This window comes from Macrosteles quadrilineatus, unplaced genomic scaffold, assembly GCF_028750875.1.
Source record: "Macrosteles quadrilineatus isolate MER2022 unplaced genomic scaffold, UCM_ALF_1.0 Scaffold_5__1_contigs__length_97177068, whole genome shotgun sequence".
Taxonomy (NCBI): Eukaryota; Metazoa; Arthropoda; class Insecta; order Hemiptera; family Cicadellidae; genus Macrosteles; species Macrosteles quadrilineatus.
In genome coordinates, this window is record NW_026542598.1 from 78,742,320 (window position 1) to 78,765,315 (window position 22,996).

Genomic DNA, 22,996 nt, shown 5'->3' on the forward strand with positions numbered 1-22,996 from the left:
CCATGCTGTAAGAGCAATGATCGCAGAAGAACTACGAAAAAAAGGCTGGCAAGTAGTAGAAGAAATACATTGCACTGAAGATGGTGGATCGAACAGAAGATTGGACATTTTAATTTATGATACAAAATCTAAAAGTGGAATTGTAATTGATCCAACAATAAGGTTCGAAACATCAACAAATCAACCCCTAGAAGTAGATGAAGAAAAGAGGAAAATTTATAGTAAATGTGAAACTTATTTAAGAAACAAATATAATCTAAATTCTATATCAGTAATTGGTATAATGATTGGTGCAAGAGGGACTATTACAAAATTTTTTGACGAATTTTTAAAAAAATATAATCTTCCATCAAAATTAAAAAATGAAATAGTCATAAAAGTGCTAAAAGAATCATGTAAAATCATTCAAAATCATTTATATGGACAAAGTTATTAATCTATGTTACATGTTATTTATATCGTAAATTTAAGTTTTTTTTTTACTGTGTCTAATAGGCAAAGTTTATTAATAAACTCAGTTTTCAAAATAAAATTTAATAGAAACCGAAACATCTACGACAAACAAGATAAATAAGGTTATTATTTTTAATATGATAATGATATATTTATTACTAAAAGCAAAAGCATAGTTTTTGTACACCTAAATACAGAAATCAATGATAACATTTTGACTAGAATTTCTACATTACCCTGTACTGTAATGACAATGAGACAAAAGAGCGGTGCAACTTTAACCCCTGAAGTCTTTCTTTGGCTAGGGGTTGGATTTTTAGTATCCCAAAAGCTTTTTTGAGCCTTTGATTGGATTTCAGTCCTAAAATATAGGTCTTAAAAATATATTAACATAAATTCATATTTTCTATTGCAGTTTTATTACTTACTATTAATTTTTATTTGGATTATATATAGTGAGGCTATACATTTACGTCAAAATAATTAGATCTTGTGTAGTGCCTTCCGGATTACTTCATGAATTGTATACAAGAGGCTTAGTTACCTTGATTCTGTCCAAGTAATCCTTTATGTCGTCATTAGTGCGACCAGTTTCGATGTCTGTGATGGCATCATTGTCAAGCTAGGAGCGATTTTACGTCCAGCTTGACAATGATGCCATCATAGACATCGAAACTGGTCGCACTAATGACGACTTAAAGGATTATTTGGACAGAATCAAGGTAACTTAACCTCTTGTATACAAAATAATTAGGTTTTGGCTTTATGTTTTTTTTTCTAGTAAAAATCCTGCCTACTCCGCAGACAACAGGCTCAAGTAACAAAAAATAAATGCAACAGATTTCTGTTCAAATGCTTTGGTATTTTTTTCTAGCAAGGCAAACTTTGGTACTTTAGTTTAAAATAATATAAAATAAACACACATTTATGGCACCGGTATCTTAATTACTAAGTAGTTCGCTAACAGTTACATGTAAAGGAATGTTACGTAGGATACAAAATAGAAGACATTACAAATACACGAGATGGATAAAATAATGATTCTTTAAAAGCAATAATATAAATAAGCTGAAAATAACAACATCAAAAGAAGCTGTGCGACTTTCATTATTTGTATCTTCAAATAACGATATTTTGGATACATCGTGCAATCGTTCGACACACAATTATAATATATGGTGGATGATTTCAGTCAACAGTGATATCAAAGTACAGTTTGTTCAACGTGAATTTTTATAGATCATAACAATTAGTTATTCACAATATAGTAACATCAAGACTAGAAATCATAAGAAATAGGAAAGCAATGGTTTTTTTTTCTTCGCAAATAACAGAATAACGAATTACAGTAGAATCCTGCTAATACAAATTAGGCTAGAAGGTGGAATTTGGTCCCGTATATTAATTAACTTGTTAATCGTCTTTGAAGCGTCTATGTCTAGAATTAAATACAATTAAAGGTAAGAAATTAAAAATATTCTAATTCAGTGCAATGTAGTGTGGCAATAACTATGAAAGGTAAAATCGATTCGATATGATGGGCATTTTGAGACTATTAGCGGGCCAGTATCTAACTTGATCTCTTAGTATGTATGTGAGTTCATTTGAAGTGTGTATTAATTTTAGCTAGACATATATTATTTTTAGACGGAAAATTTAGAAAATTAAGATTCTTAAATGTACATTAAACAACCAAACTTGACAAAATTATTTTCTGTACTTTATGTGCTTACAGGTCTAGTAAAATTTGTTTTCAAAAATTGTTCTGCTTTAGTATTAGCAGGATTCTACTTTTATGTTACCGACTAAAAAGCTATAACAGATTTGTATTCAACGACAATATTAAGTATTTGGTATTTCTTTGGTCTCTAAAACACTCTTTGAGCTTTAACATGAAAAATACTTAGGCACTACAGCAACCCATTTGTTAAGAGGCACCTTGGAAACCGTTGGGATTTTTCGCCTGCCATCTCCACATATCTTCACCTGGAAAATACATCAGCATCAATTCACACAAGTTGCTATCCAAATCCAAATAGATCTTAAATATAAAAGAAAATTGACTCAAAACATTCCTTTATATAATCATAAATTGTTTCAGTATGAGTCTTTTACTTTTTGGATGATATTGACAATAGACAATAGACAAATTCTTTATTCCTTCAACAATATACACATATTGTAATAGACATCGCCAAACTTAACTAGCAAATAACAAACTAACAAGGAAACAAATATTTGTTCTGTCAAAAGACACATGTAATATATAAATAAATGTCACAGAAATATATCTAATCTGTCTACAATAAGGTCATATTAACTAGGCAACAAAAACTCACATTTCATAATATATTCATCTATGTCATAAAAAGGATTTTTTACTAGCCAGGAATACAATACATTTGCAAATTTTCTTTCTGATAAATTCAACCAGGCTTTTGGTAACTTGTTTCATATTAACTTGTTGTTAATTTTTCTTGAAAGTTTCTTTATTACTATTGAACTTAATTAATAATTTTGTAATCTTTTCAGTTTTATAATGATAAATTTTGACAGATTCTATTTAAATTGGTCATAGTTGAATGTGCCACTCACAGAATGCGCTCCTGTCAAAGTTTGATTTTTTCCTTTTGGGTTTTGATAAAATGATTTTTGATGTAAAAATGTTTTTTGTCAAATTAAGTTATCGAATCAATTTGGCTTGGAGAAAAAATTTGCGTATTTAACACAAATTAGTGACTGACATCAACGCAATCTGTCGGTAACTCAATTCAACTAGATTAATATTTATACAAAAATTCAAAAACTTATACAAGGTCCTAAAATTTAATTCAACTGTTCACCCATGTCATTTTAAATGCCTGTACATTTTAAAAAGATAGTATATACTCAGTACTCACACATCTCTTTCAGGGACTTTTCTGCTTTCCAGTTAAGTTCCTTGGAGGCCAGACTTGCATCACAATATGACTCAGCAATGTCACCTTCACGTCGACCGACCACCTTGTACTTGACATCTTTGCCACTCGCTGTCTTGAACGCTTCAATCACCTGCCAAACAGCGAGTGAAAGTTGAGGAAAGTTATCGAATCAGCGAATTGCATTTAACGGCTTGTCTTGAGACAAAAGTGGTACTATCAGGCTGTACTTTGACATATCCTTGTCATCTATTAAAGAATGTTATTTGTTCTAACACCGAAAATGTGGATGTACACGTACACACTCATGAATACGCATCAATCTATATATATAATACGTGAAGCCGTTTTTTTGTTAACGCAACTCCTCCCTTATTTATGGACCGATTTAAACGTTTAAAGTGTCAAAAGATTCGTCTTAATATGTAGTTTTGCAATAAGGTTTTAGAATTTTAAAATTCCTACTCTTTAGGGCGTGAGACCCTCTCAAAGGTCAGATTTTCTCCATAAGAAATACACAGAACAAAATTAAAAACAAAAAACAGCTGTTTATAAAAAGAAACTCATTAGCTTTTTGGGAGTAAATATTAATGTTTGTAATATTGAGTAGGTTAAGACCAAGTTAAACAGTTAATCAGTTTTGTTGTAAGAACAGAAAATGCCTCAAGTTCAAAGAAGAAATATCCTCCCGTTTTCAGGGAGGAGGAAACAGTTAATAATAAGATATCTTATGCGTATGAGGAGAGTAGAAAAACAGAGGTCTGGTCTAACAGATACCCATCCAGATACACATTCACTTGGTGAGATGAATAATATTTGCCAGTTCTGCTATGCAACTTACTTTGGAAATGAAAAAATATACGAGGCACATTGTGTTGTCACAATGGTAAAGTAAACTTTCCTAATGTCAGATCAAATGAATGCATGCGAGAAATTTTTACTTCTGACACTGACAGATCTCAAAACATATAGTACAAACAATAATAATACTGTTAATACTGTTCTATGAAATGGCGACCATACAAAGTAGGTATTTAAGCCAAGTATAAATGGAGATGAGTATAGTAAACCTGCCTAATGTCAGATCAAATGAATGCATGCAAGAAATGTTTACTTCTGACAGTGACAGATCGAGAAATTTCAAATTATTTAGTACAAACTATATTAATGCCTTGACTATGATAAGTTCAAGTAGTAAGATTATACAAAATCTTGGCGGACCATATGTTTTTATTGGAAACTTTTGTATTATTCGCTCTACTTTAATTGAAAAAAAAAACCCAAATGGATTGTTTACTTCTAGGTTATGTTGCCAGTTTCTCAGACAAACTTATACAAAGTTTTTTGACTGAATTCACCAACACAAAACATACATTTCAAGTCAAAAATAAGAAGTTTCAAAAACGCATTTGCTCAAAGATTTAGCGGCAATATTAGAACAAGCATGAGTGAAGGAATTAGTGTTTATGTATTCAATGATCGAGTTGATACGGTCAAGTTTATTTTTATGATTCAGGAGACGAAAATAATATACGCTGTTCAAAAAGATAAAATGGAAATTGTTATCCAAATCTTATAGCTACAAGAGTTACTTATCCGACCTATTTCGACAAATGAATCCATACTTTCAAAACTTTGGGACAGGTATTAAGAAAAACTCCACTGAACAAAGTGGGAACGTTCTGATGCAGGGCATATACTGTGACTGACAGACATCACGTTAAAATACCAACTTTCAATAGTGTTGCTGCTTTAACCTATTGAAAGCAGATTATGGCTGTCCAGTTGGTAACCCAGAGTTTGTATGTAAAAAATGGAGCACATGGAATGGTTGATATATCACCCCACTTTTCAGGATTCTCTACGGAGAAAATTCGTTTGATTAGGGGGATGTCTCAAATCGAAGAAATAAAATGACCCAACTTAAATTACTTAACACAGTTTATCAATAAGGCAACAGTTTTCTTTAATTGTCAATGCTGGAAAAACTTTGTTGCAACATGTTAACTCGAATTAAAGCAGATCGTTTAGCATTCATTAGAAGTTATCAGTTGAAACCGAGAGCAGAAATAATGTAGGTGAACCTTGACGACGGAATTAGAGATATTTAACATTAGTTTCTAACAAGTGTTTAAACAACTTTAAGATGTAACCAGAATTATTCGAATTCAAGCATAACGTTTTCCGCGGCGTTATGTTTCATACTATGCGGCTCAATGAGCCGCACGGGTTCTCTAGTTTACTTTTATGTTGTTTGAACTAATTATCTTCAGCAAAATATGGCTAAGGTAAAGACATGCTTAAGTCTAGCCTGAAAATGGCACAAAATGACGAGGCTCGTCACGGAAAGTAATCTGTGAATTGCCTAAAGGAGGTATTTACATAATTTTAACTGAAAATATGTATATGCTCATAGCTAACTGAAGCGGAAGGCTGTAATTGATACACTTTGACTACAAAGCTACATCTCACCTCCAATACAGAGTGGCCGGAGCCGGTGCCGAGGTTGTAGGTTTTGAACCCCTTCGTCGTCGGGTCTCGGAGCTTTTCTATGGCACAGATATGGCCGGACACTAGGTCCATTATGTGGATGTAGTCTCTCACACCTACGGAATAAATATTTTTTAATTTTTACTGATGCTACATTGTCGAGAATCTATTACTAAATCATATGCAACCGAAATAAAGGCTGCCGGTTTTTTACATTTGATTAAAATTTTTGGTTGTTATAATGTATTGAGATTCCTGAACTGGAAACAACATGTGCACAGGGTCAAGGTTATTTAGTAGAAGTGTTTATGTCACTATTACACATTCAATACAACTTCTTGATCAGCATCGTACATGTTATTAAACTACCTGAAAGTACAAAAAATATGTCAAAAACACTTGTAATAATACAATATTACATTTACACTTATACTGTTGACTCACAAGACAGTAAATACATGTAAAAGATGGTAAGGGGTGATCAGTTTCGATTGGACACTCCAATCGTCATCAGAAACAATAGGCAAATGACTGGAAGAGTCAGGAAGAGAGGTCTCGCCTTGTGCGTCATTCACCTTAAATATGGAGTGATATAAGTTTGAATAAAATTTTGGATTATTCACATCGCTCAAACAATAATATGACAACTAGGGTTTGGCAAGACCACAAATAACATGCACCGTTGGCCTAAACTGACCACCCAGTCAAGGTCATTGCTTTCTACCCCTACTTCCTCACCACACTTAATTTCGGCTACGCTGTTTGGACATTGGTCGGTCTCCACTAGTAGCCTCAAAGCTCTTTCATTAGCTGCCAAGCCAGCCCATTTACTAGAGTTATGTGGATCAGGGATAAGTTGGTTAATCGTAAGCCTTTGCACATCGTAAAAATCTGTCGTCACTGTTTTCAATATCAAGTTTTTTAATGTAAGTTCATACATTGTTTACGCTTGTATCAAGCAGCATCAAAGGCAAACCAAACCTTTTATGAGTATACTTTACCAGTGCCGTCGCGAGTATTGTAGTCATTCCCGTAGACCAGCAGCTCAGCCCGCCGTCCGACGGCTACTTGCGCGATGTACGGCATCAGGTTGTTGGGTTGCCCTGCTGGGTCCTCGCCGATATCTCCACTCGGATGTGCTCCCACTGGGTTGAAATATCGTAGACTGATAACTCTGAAGCCCTGCCAAACAGTAAAACATCTCGGTACAGATAGATTTTTTTCACAGTCCGAATCAGAAGAACACGCCTCAGTCCCTTCACTTCTTCACTTCTATCTATTGGCAAGAGATTCAAGTCAATATTACAAATTAATTAATCTACTAGCGTACCTGTTGCTCGAATTCGGGCAATTGTGAAGCATTACAGGCGTTATTTTAAAACGAATAACAGTCATAATTTCCGATGACTTGATAAGAGTGGACTTAAAGAATATGAAACTACAAATTGTCCAGAATTTCTTGCTTTTTTCCAATCTTATAATCACACCAACCCAAGTATCGTCTACAGATACGATACGCCAAAGAATATCGTCTACGTACAACATGCCTAAGTGTACAATCTCCAAGAAGTGGTAAAAATGCAGAAACCAACCCATACAATAGATATAAGTTAACTTCATAAGAAATAATCTTAAGAGTTACTGTGATATTTTCCACTGATTTGGTAATAGAACATTATACAGTATTGCAAAACATGACACGATGCAAAAGAAAATCGATTTTAAAATCTAAAAAATCATTTCAAATACTTCATTTTGACAGATTTTGTAAATCACAATTTAAATATTAACAGCTGTCATTAAAGAGTGAAAATTAATGCAAATGGTCGTAATGTAAACAAACCTGAAGAGGGAACTTCAAATCTATAATTAATTTATCTATAGTATTATGTAAACATTAAACTGAATAAATCCGTTTATTAACTAGACATTTTGCTTTGTTTATCAAGTTTCAGAACAAAGTATGAAACCCAGACATTGAACAAATTCATAAATAAATCTGTTCACGTTCAGAATTCAAACAACTTCAGCTTTTCCGAGTGACAGAAAAAGAGATGAATAGAGGGGAAACGGTACAGAATGTATGTTAGTAAGCAGCAACAGCCAATTTAATAATTTTGTAACTTAAGTAAAATTAATATTAATTAGAAGTACAATTCACTTTCATTGTAAGCCTTTAGAAGCACTAACGCTACAAATTTTCCCACATATTTACAACGATTAACATTTGGTACATATTTAAATGCTTAGAACATTACATAGGACTATGAGGCTTGGTATTTTTCACAAAACCTCTGTCTGTAGTCCAAACTTTCCATCAAAAGGGGGCTGAAAAGTTTTGTTACAAGTGCAACAATGTAAAATTGTTTTAAACATAAATATGATGGCACTTTCTTTGTTTGTTTAGTTTTATGTCTGTGCTGTGTGTGGTGTTTTATGTACCTATATATTTATTTTGATGTTTTGAGGTGTTGCACGCTTTGACAAATTTGCGCTTGCAACAAAACTAGTCAGTAAATTTTAAATAGAAATTTTGGACTACAGACCAAGGTAATATGCCTATTTTGTAATGTGGAGTCTAAGGGATATCATATAGATTACTAGTATTTTTAATGAGCGTACTCACATTGTCAGCCAAACAGACATCTTTCAGGATTTCCTCCACAAAATACTTTGACTTTCCATAAGGGTTTGTACAACCCTGACCCGTAGGATGATCCTCCGTTAGAGGCAGAAACTGTGGGTTGCCGTAGACAGTAGAGGAAGATGAATAGACAAAGTTTTTTACTCCGTTCTCTATCATAACCTGAAATAAAGTATGATTTTGTAAACTTGATCGATAACATAGCTATATTTACAGGGTGGAATAAAATCAACCTAAGTCTGCATTTAGGATTTTCTTCTGACTCCTAGCGGGCTGCCCCCCTGAGAGGGTAAGCCTATTGTATCACTAAATAATGTTTTAAAATGATTTGATTTAATGTTCAGTAACTTGGTACCAAGTCTTGTAGCTCAATTTTTTTTTTACTTTTTGAAATATTAAACTGTCCCAGAACTTTTTTCACCTGTTATGTGTCTCTAAGCACAATAAAATAGCACGATAAAACTCATCTGATTCCAATTTTGATTAAAATTTTGTACAAACATATAAACCTAGATTTATTCAAACAAATTTGCGACTTGGGAATGTGGTATTATAGGGGGTTTATGGGGTAAAAATGGGGTTTTCCCATTTTTGACCCTCAAATTAGCCTATCAGATTTTGGAATTTCTTTCAAAACCATTTTTAGAGCCTAAAAACTAATAATTTAGTAAGTTATATGTTAAAGCACCATTATACGTCCAATGGTCACGGAGAAAATTCCAAAAATTATAAATTTACAATTCCTATGTTTATCTTATGGAAAATAAGTTACTATTGCAGTTTGCTTGTTAATGGGTACATTTTGATAAAACTTGGTAAAATTATTGATTTCATACAAAACTATTAACATTTTAAAACCCCCACTTTATGGGATTCCTTGTAGCAGCAAAACTAAATACTTATTAAATCTAATGTTATTTAAATGGGGAATAAATAAAGCATGTTTAAGGGAATATTTCAGAGGAAATTAGATCAGGCAATTGGAAATTCGCTTTGCAGGTTTGCTGCGCCAGAGGTAGGCTATTTTGAAACCTAGTGGTCTATTGAAGACTCGACAGCTAATAGCCTAGACAGGACTCCAGCAAAATATAATATTTAAATCAGGTTTTTTTTCAACAAATGTTTTAGTAAAATCATTGACTATTGGATAGTGAAGTAGATGACTATATGGACCAGCTGTCGCCAATCTTTTATATATATAAAAAAAAAAAAAAACGTAGTTGTGTGGGCCAATCACAGAATGGTCTAGTGTCCAAGATTCTATTTTCTACCTTTTTTTTGTTGCTGACCAAGTTGATGGGTCAAAACACTTGCTATAGCTCATAATATATAATTTCATTAGTTTGACTTGGTAAAAATGTTCTTGTATTCGACAGAAATTAGTAATTTAGATCAGCACAATCTGTCGATGGTTCACATAAACTATAACAATTTTGATTAAAAATCTCGCGACAAATTTAACATGGGAGTGGAATGTCTAGTTGTATCAATAGTCAAAGGTAAAATTAAAGAATTTACTCAACCGTTTGGCAGATGAAGTTTATATCTGATACTATACGCTAATAACATATCAAAATCTTTTAGCTTAGACAGTTAAAAAAAAAAAAAAAAACTGTTATTACCTCCAGTAACGTAATTGAGCCGGTGATGTTGTTGCTGTAATACAGCAAAGGCTTCTGGCACGACTCTCCCACTGCCTTCAGGGCAGCAAAGTGAATCACGCAGAATACGCTGTGCTGCGAACATTATAATAATTCAGAACTTATAAGGTACTATTTGAGTTTACATTTGGTCTACGATTCTAGATGAAGAAACAGAACCCACTAAAGTTCTAAATCAAGTTTAATGTCATGTTAACATTCAAGGTACTGTCGCTAACTGTACCTAAGGTTACATGGAAAAATCCTTGATTGTTCTGCTATCTTAAAAATATGATTAATTTCAGATATGAAACAAATGTTATTTCATTTGTAATGGTCAATATAATTTTTCAAACATTAGTTTATTATGCTATTATCATTATCCAGCTTTATGTGAAATGAAACTAATAAATTGTGTATTCTTCCAAATTACGTCTTAAGCCTTGTTTGTACCGGAGTTTACAATATTTGTGTTAAAAAAAGTTTAGAATCCAAGAAATGCTAGTTTTGTCAAAAGGTTTTTATTAGTTTTTCAGTGGACTTTATTTAACGTTTTTTCTACAAGAACACTAGGTTAACACTGGAGTTTACAACAAAACGTTTTAAGTTTAAAGCCACGTTTACACTAAATAAACAGGTCGTAATGCTCTGCAACGGCAATGACGTAATTTTTGCCATTTTTTAGTTTTTCCAATATTTTTCTTTTCCAAGAAAAGATTTAAACAAGCAGCTCATTACAAATGGGAAACATTACGTCACTGCCCTCGGTTACGATGACGTCATGCCAGAAGAGCATTACGGCTTGTTTATTTAGTGTTGCCTTGGTTAACACTGGAGTTTCCGACAATTTGTCAAAGACTCTAGTTGTAACTGTTGTAATTATAGCTGACAGCAAGATTTTAAAATGTTTTGTTTAAAACTCCAGTGTTAACATGTGTTATTACCATGTGTTGTCAACAATTTAAGCCTCAAATGTTTACAATACTCAGAGAGCATTTGTCGACTTTTGGAAAACAAAATTCCTGTTGTAAGCACTGAAAAACTGTAGACAAAATCGAAGTAATCTCAACAGTAGTATACTTCATTACTAGGGCCTAAAAAAACTTTTTGACCCGAGGTCAGAAAATGAGCAAGGTTAAAAATACACTTTTTGCCCGTGTGGTGAACTATATTTTTCGCCATATTGCATCCTTAATTAACAAACTAAGCATACAACAACAACAAAATTTTTTTTAAAGATAACCTCTCAAAACGACTTCCAGCTTTTTTTCAATTCTGCTGATGCAAATAAGCAGCTGTTTAGTAAGTGGTTCAATCATTTCGTCTATTACAATTGGAACATTATACCATCGATATGTCGAGCGATCGACAACAATAGGCTAAAACCTTACCTAATACATCAATCGATAAATAATTTTGATCAATACGATTGCACAATCGAAATTTAGAACTGTTTACAACAGCTGATTTTTAACTAAAAATAAATTTTACTCCCTAAAGAGTAAACATGCTACTTTAAAAGTGCAGTGCAGGCATTAAAAATGGCTGTTTTTGCTGCAGTATGACGAAAAAAAATTTTTCTTTTGTTTGTTGTAAACATTGGTTAAAACATATGTTTTTTTTCCTCGGTACTAAACATAGCTTTAGACATTTTGCTGTAACACTTGTGTAGACTCGGCTTAAAGATTATTAGGCTTTGAAGTTATTTTTATTGTTAGCTTGAAAAAATTGATTACAACATATAAATTATTTTCATTAAACAAACAGTTGATTGATGCAGTAATATATTTTATTACAAATACCAAAAGTGGCAATTTTCTGTGTACAATGTTCATGGAAGGCGAGAAAATTGAGGTCCAATTGAGGAATAATTGATATGAAAACGAGGTAATTGAAAAAGAAATGAAGCAAGTGCCAGAAAAACACTTCGAACACACAAGTGACAACTTTTCATGTTGATGCAAAAAACACCCACACAATATTTATCAGATCTGAGTAAGATTAAAACTGAAAAAAACTTATTTTATTAGAAAAAAATGTTTAAAGGAAACAAAATGTACATAAAGTGTTAATTGAAAACTAATTGAGTGCAATAGAAGAGTTAATTACAAGCAAGGGAAAATCATCTGATTTATTTCCATTACGGAAGTTTTTGGGAAACGATAATGTTCTTTGAGATCGGCAGTCATAGAAAACAGCTACTTGTATGTGATGGAAATACCTTTTTGAAGACTTTTGATAAAGCTCCTCTATCGCTGAGGTCCAAGTTGTAGAATGTGACTTTTCTCCCTGCCAGTTTCTCTACCCTCCTGAGGCATTCTGGGAGTTCTGAGCTCAGGGCTGTGACAACAATTAATTAGTCTAACTAGGAAAAATATCTTTAAATCAGTTGGCATCAAATAAAATACCCCTGCCACAGCAAACCTAAAGACTAAGCGAATTTCCATTTGCCTGGCTGGATTTCAACTAAAATGTGAAGGTAATTTCTACGAAACACTACTCCTCCGTTAATAATGGGCGGATTTTTACAAACGATGTGTCAAAATTAAGTATTTTTTTGTGTAGACATCACCATAATCTTTCAGCAATTCCTGTACAGTAATAAAAGTTCCTCGGGCTTTGCCCCACGGGCCATAAAAATCCCAATTTATTTCTTATGAAGTAAATTTACTAACCCAGCTGTATAATAAATCTTATACTTCAGTAGTGGAATTTGACAAGTGTCAAAATATTTGGCGTCATGTGTGCGGTGGGGCACACGGGAGGGACTAAGGCTAACATATCTTGTAGTGTCAGCGTTCGCCGCTAGAACCGCTAAGTTGAAAAAATGTAATTTTTTTCATTTTTAGTTATAAAATTAACTTTTTAATTATGAAATATTGTTTTAAAATTATAAAATAAATTTTTAACATAACATAACCTAACCAACCAGACTTGCTGATAATATATAAACTGTATAAGATAAAAATCTAATTAATGATTACTTATAACTTTTAATTAATTATAAAATTAATTTTAAAATTTAGTATTATAAAATTAAACTGTCATAACCTAACCTAACCAACCAAACTTGCTGATATGAAAAATTTATTGACAAAAAGTTAGTGCTACCAGCGGGATTCGAACCCGGGACCTCCTGAACATCAAATCGAAACGCTACTAACTATGCCACGAACGCCGCTGAAAACACATCGTTTCGTTACGGTAATCGTGTTGCCTCAAGAGTAGACATTAGCCACTAGAGATATGACATCACTACACCTTTAGCCTTAGTCCCTCCTGTGTGCCCATTCCGTCATGTGTGCATGTTAGTACAGTATAAACACATCGTCTGATATAAAGCAAGTATTCTGTTAGATACAAATAAATATCAGAATTATCAATAAGTACGATTGAGCTTTGCCTTTATGTTTCCTGGTAACTGTGTTGTAACTGTTTTTTCTAGTAGATTTAAAAAACCAAATTATTCTTTTCTGCATTCTCACCCCGTAGCGAAGCACGGGCAGAACAACTAGTTCCCTTAATTGTCAGATCTATTTCCCATTTAAATAACATTAGTTTTAATGAGTACTTAGGTTTACTACTTCAGGGAAGGTAAATAAGAGGTGTGTTTTTTTATTGAAATGTTGATAGCTTAGCGTGAAATAAACAAAATTGCCAGGACAAGGTCCACCACGACTCCACCTGACTCGATCAATTGCCAAATTTGATTTAAATATATCTATAGAGAAGCAAACTACAACAGTTTATTTCTTCTCCGTAAAAATAACATGGGAATTTTAAATTTCCAATTTTTCAAACTATCTTTGTAACCATTAGCATCCAATAGTCAATGCCGTTAGGCATACAACAATACTTCAATGTAGGATACCAAATTATTTTTGTTTTAAGCTCTACAAAATTGGTTGGAAAAAATGGAAAATTTTGTGTTTTTGGGTCAAAAAATGGGAAAACCCAATCTTTACCCCATAAAGTCCCTTCTTGTCAACTCCTTTTCTCTTAGTTTTATTTGTTTTTTAGTTTTTATTTTTTTATTTTTTTGTTCCTGTAGTCTGATTAAGCTGGTTCGCGAACTCGTTTGAATAAACAAAGGTTTACACATTTAAACCAAATTTCATCAAATTTGGATAATTTTTGCTTGAGTTATTACGCTAACGGACAAATACATATTTGAATGCACAGCGTTTTTGGCTTCTGGGGACCTCAAAACAAAAAGTAAATCGGGGGGTTTTAATCAAGGTCTTACCATGAGACCTACAGTATTAGCTTATTTCCTATATGGGATTTTGCTAAAACTAGGTTATGAAGTTTTCTCACATTTTTATTTTTATTGGAATCATAAATTATATAAAAGTTTTAAAGTTTTAATTAGTTGCAATGTTTTCAAAGTGTACTTGTATAGCATTGATACATTTTGCATAGTTTGGTTGTTTGTTGTGTGTTTGTAGTGTTTTTGTAGTTGGCAATGTTATCATAAGATAATTTTTGAAAATAACCTTTTTTTAGTCGCTAATTCCCAAACTTGATTTTTAAATTTACTAGGCATATCTCCTGTTGAGTCTGTAATGAACAATTAGGCTCAGATGTCTGATAACCTAATAACAGCTGTGTACTACACCTGATTGATTCAATTGTTTTAATCAACAACCGTTGTCCCACTGCACACAGAGGAGTATGGGCGAATATGAAGATGACAAAGATAACGGATACATAGAGGTACAAGGGAGACGTGATAAAACAGAGACAAATGGAGGAAAATTAATTACAAAAAACCAAGATGTAGTAATGCATATTTTTGTACGTCGAAAAAAACAGCATTCATAATTTTATAAATCTGAATGTACATTAGAAAACTACCTTCTCTGTGGCATACGTCGCAATAATGTTTGCAACATATACTATTAAGATGACCTGTCAGTATTTACTAATAGTAAACCATGGTAAAAAAACAGAAATTTATAGGTACTATTATTGTACAATCGCTAATTCAATTAACAAGATTAAGCCATTAAAAGACTTTAAAGCCTAGAGATAAAAACTACTATATTGCACTCTCTGTTAAGCAGAATTCCTTCAATTTGTGACGGGTAGAAGTCATTGCTATCAATGCACTCTTCCTAAAAACAAATACATTACTGGACCTTTTTCTGATCGGTTTTCTCTGCAAGATAAATGTGCCCAAAAACCATTAAAAATAATACGCTGACAAAAAAAAATAATTTAACTCAATATATGACTTTAGGTCAACAGCAAAGTAATCGTTTTATATTATGGATTGCAAAGGCAGTGCCTTCTGGAGTGAGGGAAGTTTCAGACTGTGCGCCCAATACTGAGACAGCAATCCATATTATAGTGATAACCTAAACATAAACTATAGCAGGTTAAGAATGAAGAATTAATTCCATGCAAAACCTCATTTTACCCACACCAATACTAGATGACTTGGTACCTACAACCTCAAGGTTGCATTAGGCTAATAAATATTATCATACACATATTTTCATCACAGATTTAACATTGTAAGTGGATGTTTATTCATTATACAATAACTAACCTCTAAAGAGCCTCTATATTATGCCTACTTATAAAAATGGCACATTTTTAGTTACAACTTTTAAATCAAAATTGTATTTGCCAGTAATTTATGCTGATGGAATTTATGGATTGAGAGCACAAACCAGCAAGCTGTTTCAGAATGACTGAGTCCTTAAGAACAGTAGGCCTATTCTACAGTAACGTAACTTAATACTAAGAGTAAATAGTTACTACTACTAACTTGCAGACGTGCACACACACAATATTAAAATAATACCCTAAACCTTGGTGATCCACAACCCCTCACCTTTATAAGAGTTTACAAGATTGTCAACCACCACCACCTCATAGTCTATTTTGAGCAACTCCAACACCGTGTGAGACCCAACATACCCTGCGCCACCAGTCACCAGAACTGCTCCGGCCATTCTGCTCCTGAAGATAATGCATTTAATGAAATTGAGGGGTAATGTGCTGTAGGCATATCTCATTGCTAAGTTTTTAAACACTATTGTTGTTGTAGTAGCCTATAATGTAATACAGAGTAAGTTTGGTTTTCTCACTGTTTACCAAAATTTATTTTTGGGTAGGCCTACATACAGTTTCTTAACTGGGCTATGCTAATATCAATATAGATTGAAACTATCAAATTGAAAAATTGATTAATAATCAATACTTTTTTAATATAAGTTAGGCTATAATATAGCCTATATTACGCTATATTATATTATATTATAAAATGAAACTGTCAAAACCTAACCTACCTAACCAAACTTGCTGAAAATGAAGTTAAGTTAAAGTTTAGGTTATAATGAATTGAGTTGTTAGTTTAAGTCACCGACAGACTGTTTTTGTAAAATTTAAATCCTGAGAAAAACACTTCAAATTATTTACTATTTCAAAAATGGAAGCGCCACTACGCAGCACAGTAGTATGAGTATGAGTAGGCCTAGGTTATTTTTGTTTTGTGTTCTAACTTAGTTTCTAGTTGTAGTGAAGTAAAATGACGTCACTAGGCCTATTGCCGATGACAAAATCAGAGTAAGTTATTAAAGTTCAAAAGTTGTTTCTTCCAGCTTGTCGTTTGGTTGAAAACAGTCAGCTGTAGGCTTAGTTAACACACTGCAGTTCATTTACTTGTAAATGTCATCCATCCTACCTTGTTTATTGTAATGTTGTATATTTTGACGGCGATATCTTGAGAAATATTCATCAGCGGTGAATAATGATGGTATACTTATTTGGATTCAGGAGGTAAAAAAAATATAAAGTAAGATATCAAAATTAAAAATTAGTTTGAAGGCACGAATAACTAAGCTTAGGCCTAAATAAATTACAAAAAATTGCATGAAGTTTTAATAATTGAATAGATAGTTTCAATCATCAGCAAAGCCCAGTTAAGAAACTGTACCCTAGCCTTAACTTAAATAATAACTTGCCTAAAGTGTGAACAAATAATTTGAGTTAAATTATTTAATACCAGTAGGCCTAGGCCTATAAATTGCTTTATTTAGAGAATATATCAACTTGACTTACCCTTGAGGTTAAGTTCAGTGCTCGGGCTAGGACTAAGACTAGATGTAAGAATTTTTATTCAATTGTTTTGACTTTAGTATACTTCCAAGGACATTATTTTGTTTTTCAATAATGAAGAATGAAGAATCTAGCCATAGCCTATATCGATAAAGATAAGACCTGACCGAGATGAGATAAGGCAGGCTTAACCAACCAAAACTAATAACAATAACCAGTATGAGTATTGCTTCCATTTTTTCAGTTTTTTTCTTCTCATATGCAATGTGATAGTGGTGATGGCAGCAAGACACTTGGCTCAGCTGGCAAAGGCAGGCATCAAACTTCACTCACCAGTCACCATAGGAAATAGTTATTTGTGCAACTAGTGAGAAAAGTGAGCAATTGACTCACTCGAGAGAAATCCTTACTCACGAGCCGTAGGCGAGTGAGGAATGGTTTCTCGAGTGAGGCAATTGTACTTTGAACTCGAGTTGCACATTATACTTTTCCTACAGTTACCATAAAACAAATAAATTTGTGAAGAAACATAACCTATTTTTACACAGAAGTGAATATAACATTTTAATGTGAAGTGACAAATAATACAACAGTACAACAGCTGACCAGCTGATTTACAGCCAGTGCTGCCAACGTATTTCGCGCGCATACGACGTTGCCTGCATGTTACGCGCTCACTATTTCGTGCCTTCACGTTGCAAATCTGGAGTGAGACAAAGTAATTAGAGTGAGACAATGTTAACATTGTCTCACTGATGAGCGAATTGGCCACTTTGCTTTCTCAAATCAGTGAGAGAACATGTACATTGTTAGGTAACTGTAGGAAAAAAGAATTTCTTTTTGTCTATGTTCTCACTCACGACGGCCACATTTAACTCCACAAAAGCGTCTACAGCCTGACTGATCACTTATTGCAAAGCAAACGAAAAACTGGCCATTGGCCATTGATAAAGAAGAACTAGTTTCTCTTGATGACTAGGCGATCTGTCGTCTGTTTTGCTTAGCTCGTCCGCTCCTGTCCTGTCTGTCCCGAGTCTCGTTTGTCACTAAGGCCCGGTCTGTGACTATATAGGTAAGCCTGACTGGGTAGTGGACCACAGGATCAAATGGAGCCGTTCACACGACTACACGAGCGTAGGGCGACGACTAGCTATAGCTAGCCGCGTTCAAGCTCGGCGTCCCAAAATCCAGTCACCCGCTCTAGCGGCGTAGCCTTGGGAGCGTTGCAGCGTTCACACAAGCGATCGGTAAGTCGCGCTGCTTCCCTCTGTTCTCATTGTGCACCAGTGATGGATCCGAGTGGTTTTAAAAACCGATATTTTCTTCGAGTCCGTGGACATGTCGCTCGTGTGAACCGGTGTATTCTGTGGTCCGCTACCCAGTCGGGCTAACCTAGTCACAGCCTAGTCAGCTAGATAAGTCATTCGTGTGACCCGGGGCTTAGACCCGGTTCTATGTCGGTTATCTACAATTTCGATAAGTCACAAGTAAATGTAAGTACTTGACGTTCAATCTCGGATTATACTAGGATGGTATTGACAAACAATGAAAAACTGAAAAGGTAAGTTAATATGACACCTGATGATATGAAACCTGACTTTATTGAAAAACAACAAACAGCGAATGATATAATAACAGGGATACAAAATAACAGCAAAACCACAAGAACAAAATGGTAATAAATACTGTATTCATATTTAAAAGGAATAAGAGAATTTGTTAATAATATATAACCAACTACACAAGTTGGTTATATGTTATAAAATAGAATTTCACTTTTTAGCGAATTTCCCAATAGGGAAGTAGCTATTACCAACTAACACTAACTAACTTAACGTGCTTAACTAACTTTTGTGGGCTTTGAAAATTCCAAATTTTCCCGGGGGAGGACCCCCCTGCTTTATTGTGGGGTGCTCCACACCCCTCAAGCCCCCCCTTTACAAGGTCCTAGAACCACCACTGGTTAAGGGTTCAGGGTTGCCATGTATACACACTCACCGCTCATTCAAATTTGAGTCAAAACGCACCTGATTGCGTCTCCATTTTAATCTTTGATATAATAAATACGATATTATTTTATTAAATTTCTGTCAAAAATAACTAACTATGGTGTGGTGACTACTTATTGAATAGGATTGGGTAATTATTGATAACGATAACATTGATATTGATAAAGATTATAGTTGTAATTTTGATATTAATTGATTGTATATTATTGTTTGTTATTTATTTAAAATATAGCTGTCTTGATTGTTATTAATAACTTACATTGTAAAAATAGTAGAACTGTTGATAATAAATAAACAGCAAAAATCTGGTTTTTTAGAAATTTCGGTGGACCAATGCTTCTAGATGTCGAGATTGCTTCGGCAAAAACCTCAAACAAGAGTCGCCAAACTTCATAAAACCCTAACCATTTAGTAACGACCACCGTTTAACATTTTGCCATTGACTAACTGTATGTTTAATCTTTAACCTATGGTTTTACTCACGATTGGAATATCTTAGTAGTGAATTTTACAATGATTAGTGAAAAGGATAGCCTAACTGATATTAATTCTTCACTGACTATGGTGCCGTGTTTCCCCCGGACGTGCGTGAGGCGGACAGTGCGTGAGCCGGACAAAACTGGTTCGGGTGGGTAATTGAGCGGACGTCTCCCTGCATCTACCCGGCTCGCCGGGAATATCCCCGTTACCGAATCGTCCGAGGAATTATCGCGTTTTGCCTCCCAGCGCCCAGTTCTTTCAACCACACCTAAACTACCTAAGCAATATAGCTCTGATTTTGTAGGTTAATAGTTAAGAGACTATGTTTTATCTATAACTAGCAGAGTACCCGTCCTTCGTACGGGGTTTGCATATAAGTATAAATGTTTATTGCAGTTATGGGAGAAAGACGCGGTTCAAGACAATTTGGTCTTTTAATTTATACGGTATCCTATAGTGTAACACACATCTACCATAGCCCTAATGTTCTACCACTGCACCTAAACCATGGAAAAAAGTAAAGTTCTCATTGTGTACCACAACTTTTTGTTGCTAGTTGGTTCAAATTAGCTGTGGTCATAAATGCAAAAAACATAATAGTGCTGTACCCTATTGGCAAGAACCATAGAACCCTATTATCATAGAACCAACTTGTGCAGTTGAAAAGGCTGACAAAATTCTTTAATTTCTTTAAATATGAATACTCATAAGGTTAACATGAGGCACTCCATGGCCAGAGCCACTGGGGTGGAGCCTGAAAGGATTTTTGAGGTAAGAATATGTCTATATGTTAATCGGGAATGTCAGCTATCGTCATACCAAATTTCAACCTTGTCGGTTTAGTATTCTTCGCGTTTACTTGTCACAAACATCCATCCATCCATCCATCCATCCATCCATCCATCCATCCATCCATACATCCATATACATCTAAACTTTCTTACTTATAATATTTAGTCGGATAAGTAAACTGTTGTAATATTGCTCGTTTATGAATAGATTTTCTTTAAACTTAGCAAATTTATTTATTTCATACTAAGCTAATAATATTTTTCTAAAAATCACACTTCGTTACCCTCCCTGTAGGCAGCAAACCTAGGTACTCGTTAAACCTAACGTTATTGAATTAGATTGAATTGAAAATAAAGCCACACAAATGGAAATTTGATTTGGCTGCAGGTTTGCTGCGGTGGGGGTATTATGGAATTGTAATTGATGTAAAAAGAAGACTTTGTGGTAGTACATGATTTCTAATGCATATAAGATACTAAATAAATCAATCCCGTTGGTCACAATTAGTTGTGCCGGTCAGCCGGTCGCTTGTTATTTTATTGAACTACTACTGCAAATCAGCGCTACTATTCGTATTTGCTAGCAGCGGGTCGCCGGAATGGTCGCCCCCGGAAACATCACCCCCCAGGCTAAACGTGACGTCACGAAACCAAACAACCAGCTGGTATAAAATCTATGTCCGCGACCGGAATCGTTCCCCCCCAAGGGCTTGACAAGTAATTTATCAAAATCTAGTTGATATGAACTAATTATGTTATTAATTTTAATTCAAACAAGTAGAAACGGAAAGGTCTTCCCCGGCAAGGCATCCCCTATGTACACCCCGGAATCGTCCCCCCCTGAAACGCTACCCCTAGTAGGGCTGGGCTGCTCGGCAGCCTACCTGCTGCCCGTCCTCCTCAGTCCATTGTTCTGAGGGTCGGCCGCTCGTTCATTATTATTGTCGCTTGGACAACAGCTTTTCCACAGAAGAAAATTGCAGACGCTGTGGTGGAATATCAATCAGTAGATTTAGATGTGTATGAACTTCTAAGACAACTAAATAATGCGAGCAAAGATTGACTTTAAAAAATGATTCTTTTATACTTAATTCATAACCAACAATAATGCGTAAAGTATACATTTTTTCTGTTGCATTAAATGGTAGTTATACTTATCAACATCAGTAAACTTACCTTACACCGTATGGTAATTGTTAAGCAACACATTTGTTAAAAATAGAATAATTTCTAAATGTATTACAAATGAATCGCATTGCTTTAGGTTTGGCCCCGATTTAATTAATAATTTGAAAATTAGAAACAGATTATTAAATAAGAATAAACATAATAATATCTTTTAGGGGATTAATCCCTTAAACTTATCGAAATAATTAATTGTTAGTAATTACAAATATGTAAATGATACTACATATTCTAAAGGTTATGCCAAAAAGTACCTTTATTCAGAAACAGCCTAGGCTAGTTTCATATCACTGGAATAGAGTCAAAATATAATGAAAGTATAATCAAAATATCAGAATCACTTTAAATCGAGAAGAGGACTTGCAATCAGTGTTGATATACCAATAAATTAGTTTTGTTATAAGATGTATATGTTTAGAAAACCTTTTTGCTACTGAAGTTTGCAAAATTATGTTTCATAATTACTAAGGGGAAAATATACGTGAGTTCAAATTTTTAATATGTAATCAAAATTTGAAATGTTGAGCTGTAAACTTGTATTTCATCGCTTAAACGATAGTAACATTCGTATATACTCAATTAATGTATCACAAAGTGCCAATTATAATTAAAAATACCCCGACACAGCAAACCTGCAGACTAAGCGAATTTCCACTTGCCTGATTGGATTTACGCTAAAATGTCTCTGTAAAAATATCACATTTATTCCCTATTTAAATAACATTAGTTCAATATATATATCAATATCAATATCAATTGATATGGGGACGCCACCTAGGTGCGTATTTTAACCCAAATATAAGTGTAGAATGGTGTGAGATGATCTGTGTAGCTTTGTTACTGACTAAGATCAGCTGTTTCATTAGCCAGGACCATTTATTTAAAGCCCAATGATCAGGAACAGCTGGGTCCAGTTTTGAACCATCAAAGTTTAACGAGTACTTAGGTTTGCTGCAACAGGGAGGGTAAAAAGGTGTTTTTTTTTTTTTTGTAAAATGATAATAGTTTAGTATGAAATGAATGCATTTTTCAAATTTGATTAAAATATGTATATAAACAAGCAAACTACAACAGTTTACTTATTCTAAGTATAACATAGAAATTTTAAATTTACAGATTTTTGGAATTTTCTCCGTAACCATTAGGCGCATAATTAACGCTTCAAAATACTAAATTATTTGTTTTTTAAACTCTACAAAATGGTTTATAAAGAAATTGCTAAATTTTAAGTTTTTAGTGTCAAAAATGGGAAAACCCAATTTTTACCCCATAAAACCCCCCATAAACCCCCGTTCCCTTGGTTCGATCAAGCTGGTTT

General features: G+C 33.9%; 1 protein-coding gene across 1 annotated transcript; it reads right to left on the reverse strand.

The window, feature by feature from the left end:
• Positions 1-547: 547 nt before the first annotated feature.
• Positions 548-17,341, reverse strand: LOC128995303 (UDP-glucose 4-epimerase-like). Its single transcript, XM_054420277.1, has 9 exons — positions 17,217-17,341; positions 15,988-16,115; positions 12,367-12,485; positions 10,128-10,241; positions 8,488-8,667; positions 6,863-7,043; positions 5,844-5,977; positions 3,354-3,504; positions 548-2,439 (listed from the first exon to the last, which is right to left on the reverse strand). Exons 2-9 carry the CDS (start codon positions 16,106-16,108, stop codon positions 2,381-2,383), a joined length of 1,059 nt encoding a protein of 352 aa, XP_054276252.1. The 5' UTR covers positions 16,109-16,115; positions 17,217-17,341; the 3' UTR covers positions 548-2,380.
• Between the last annotated feature and the right edge of the window lie 5,655 nt (positions 17,342-22,996).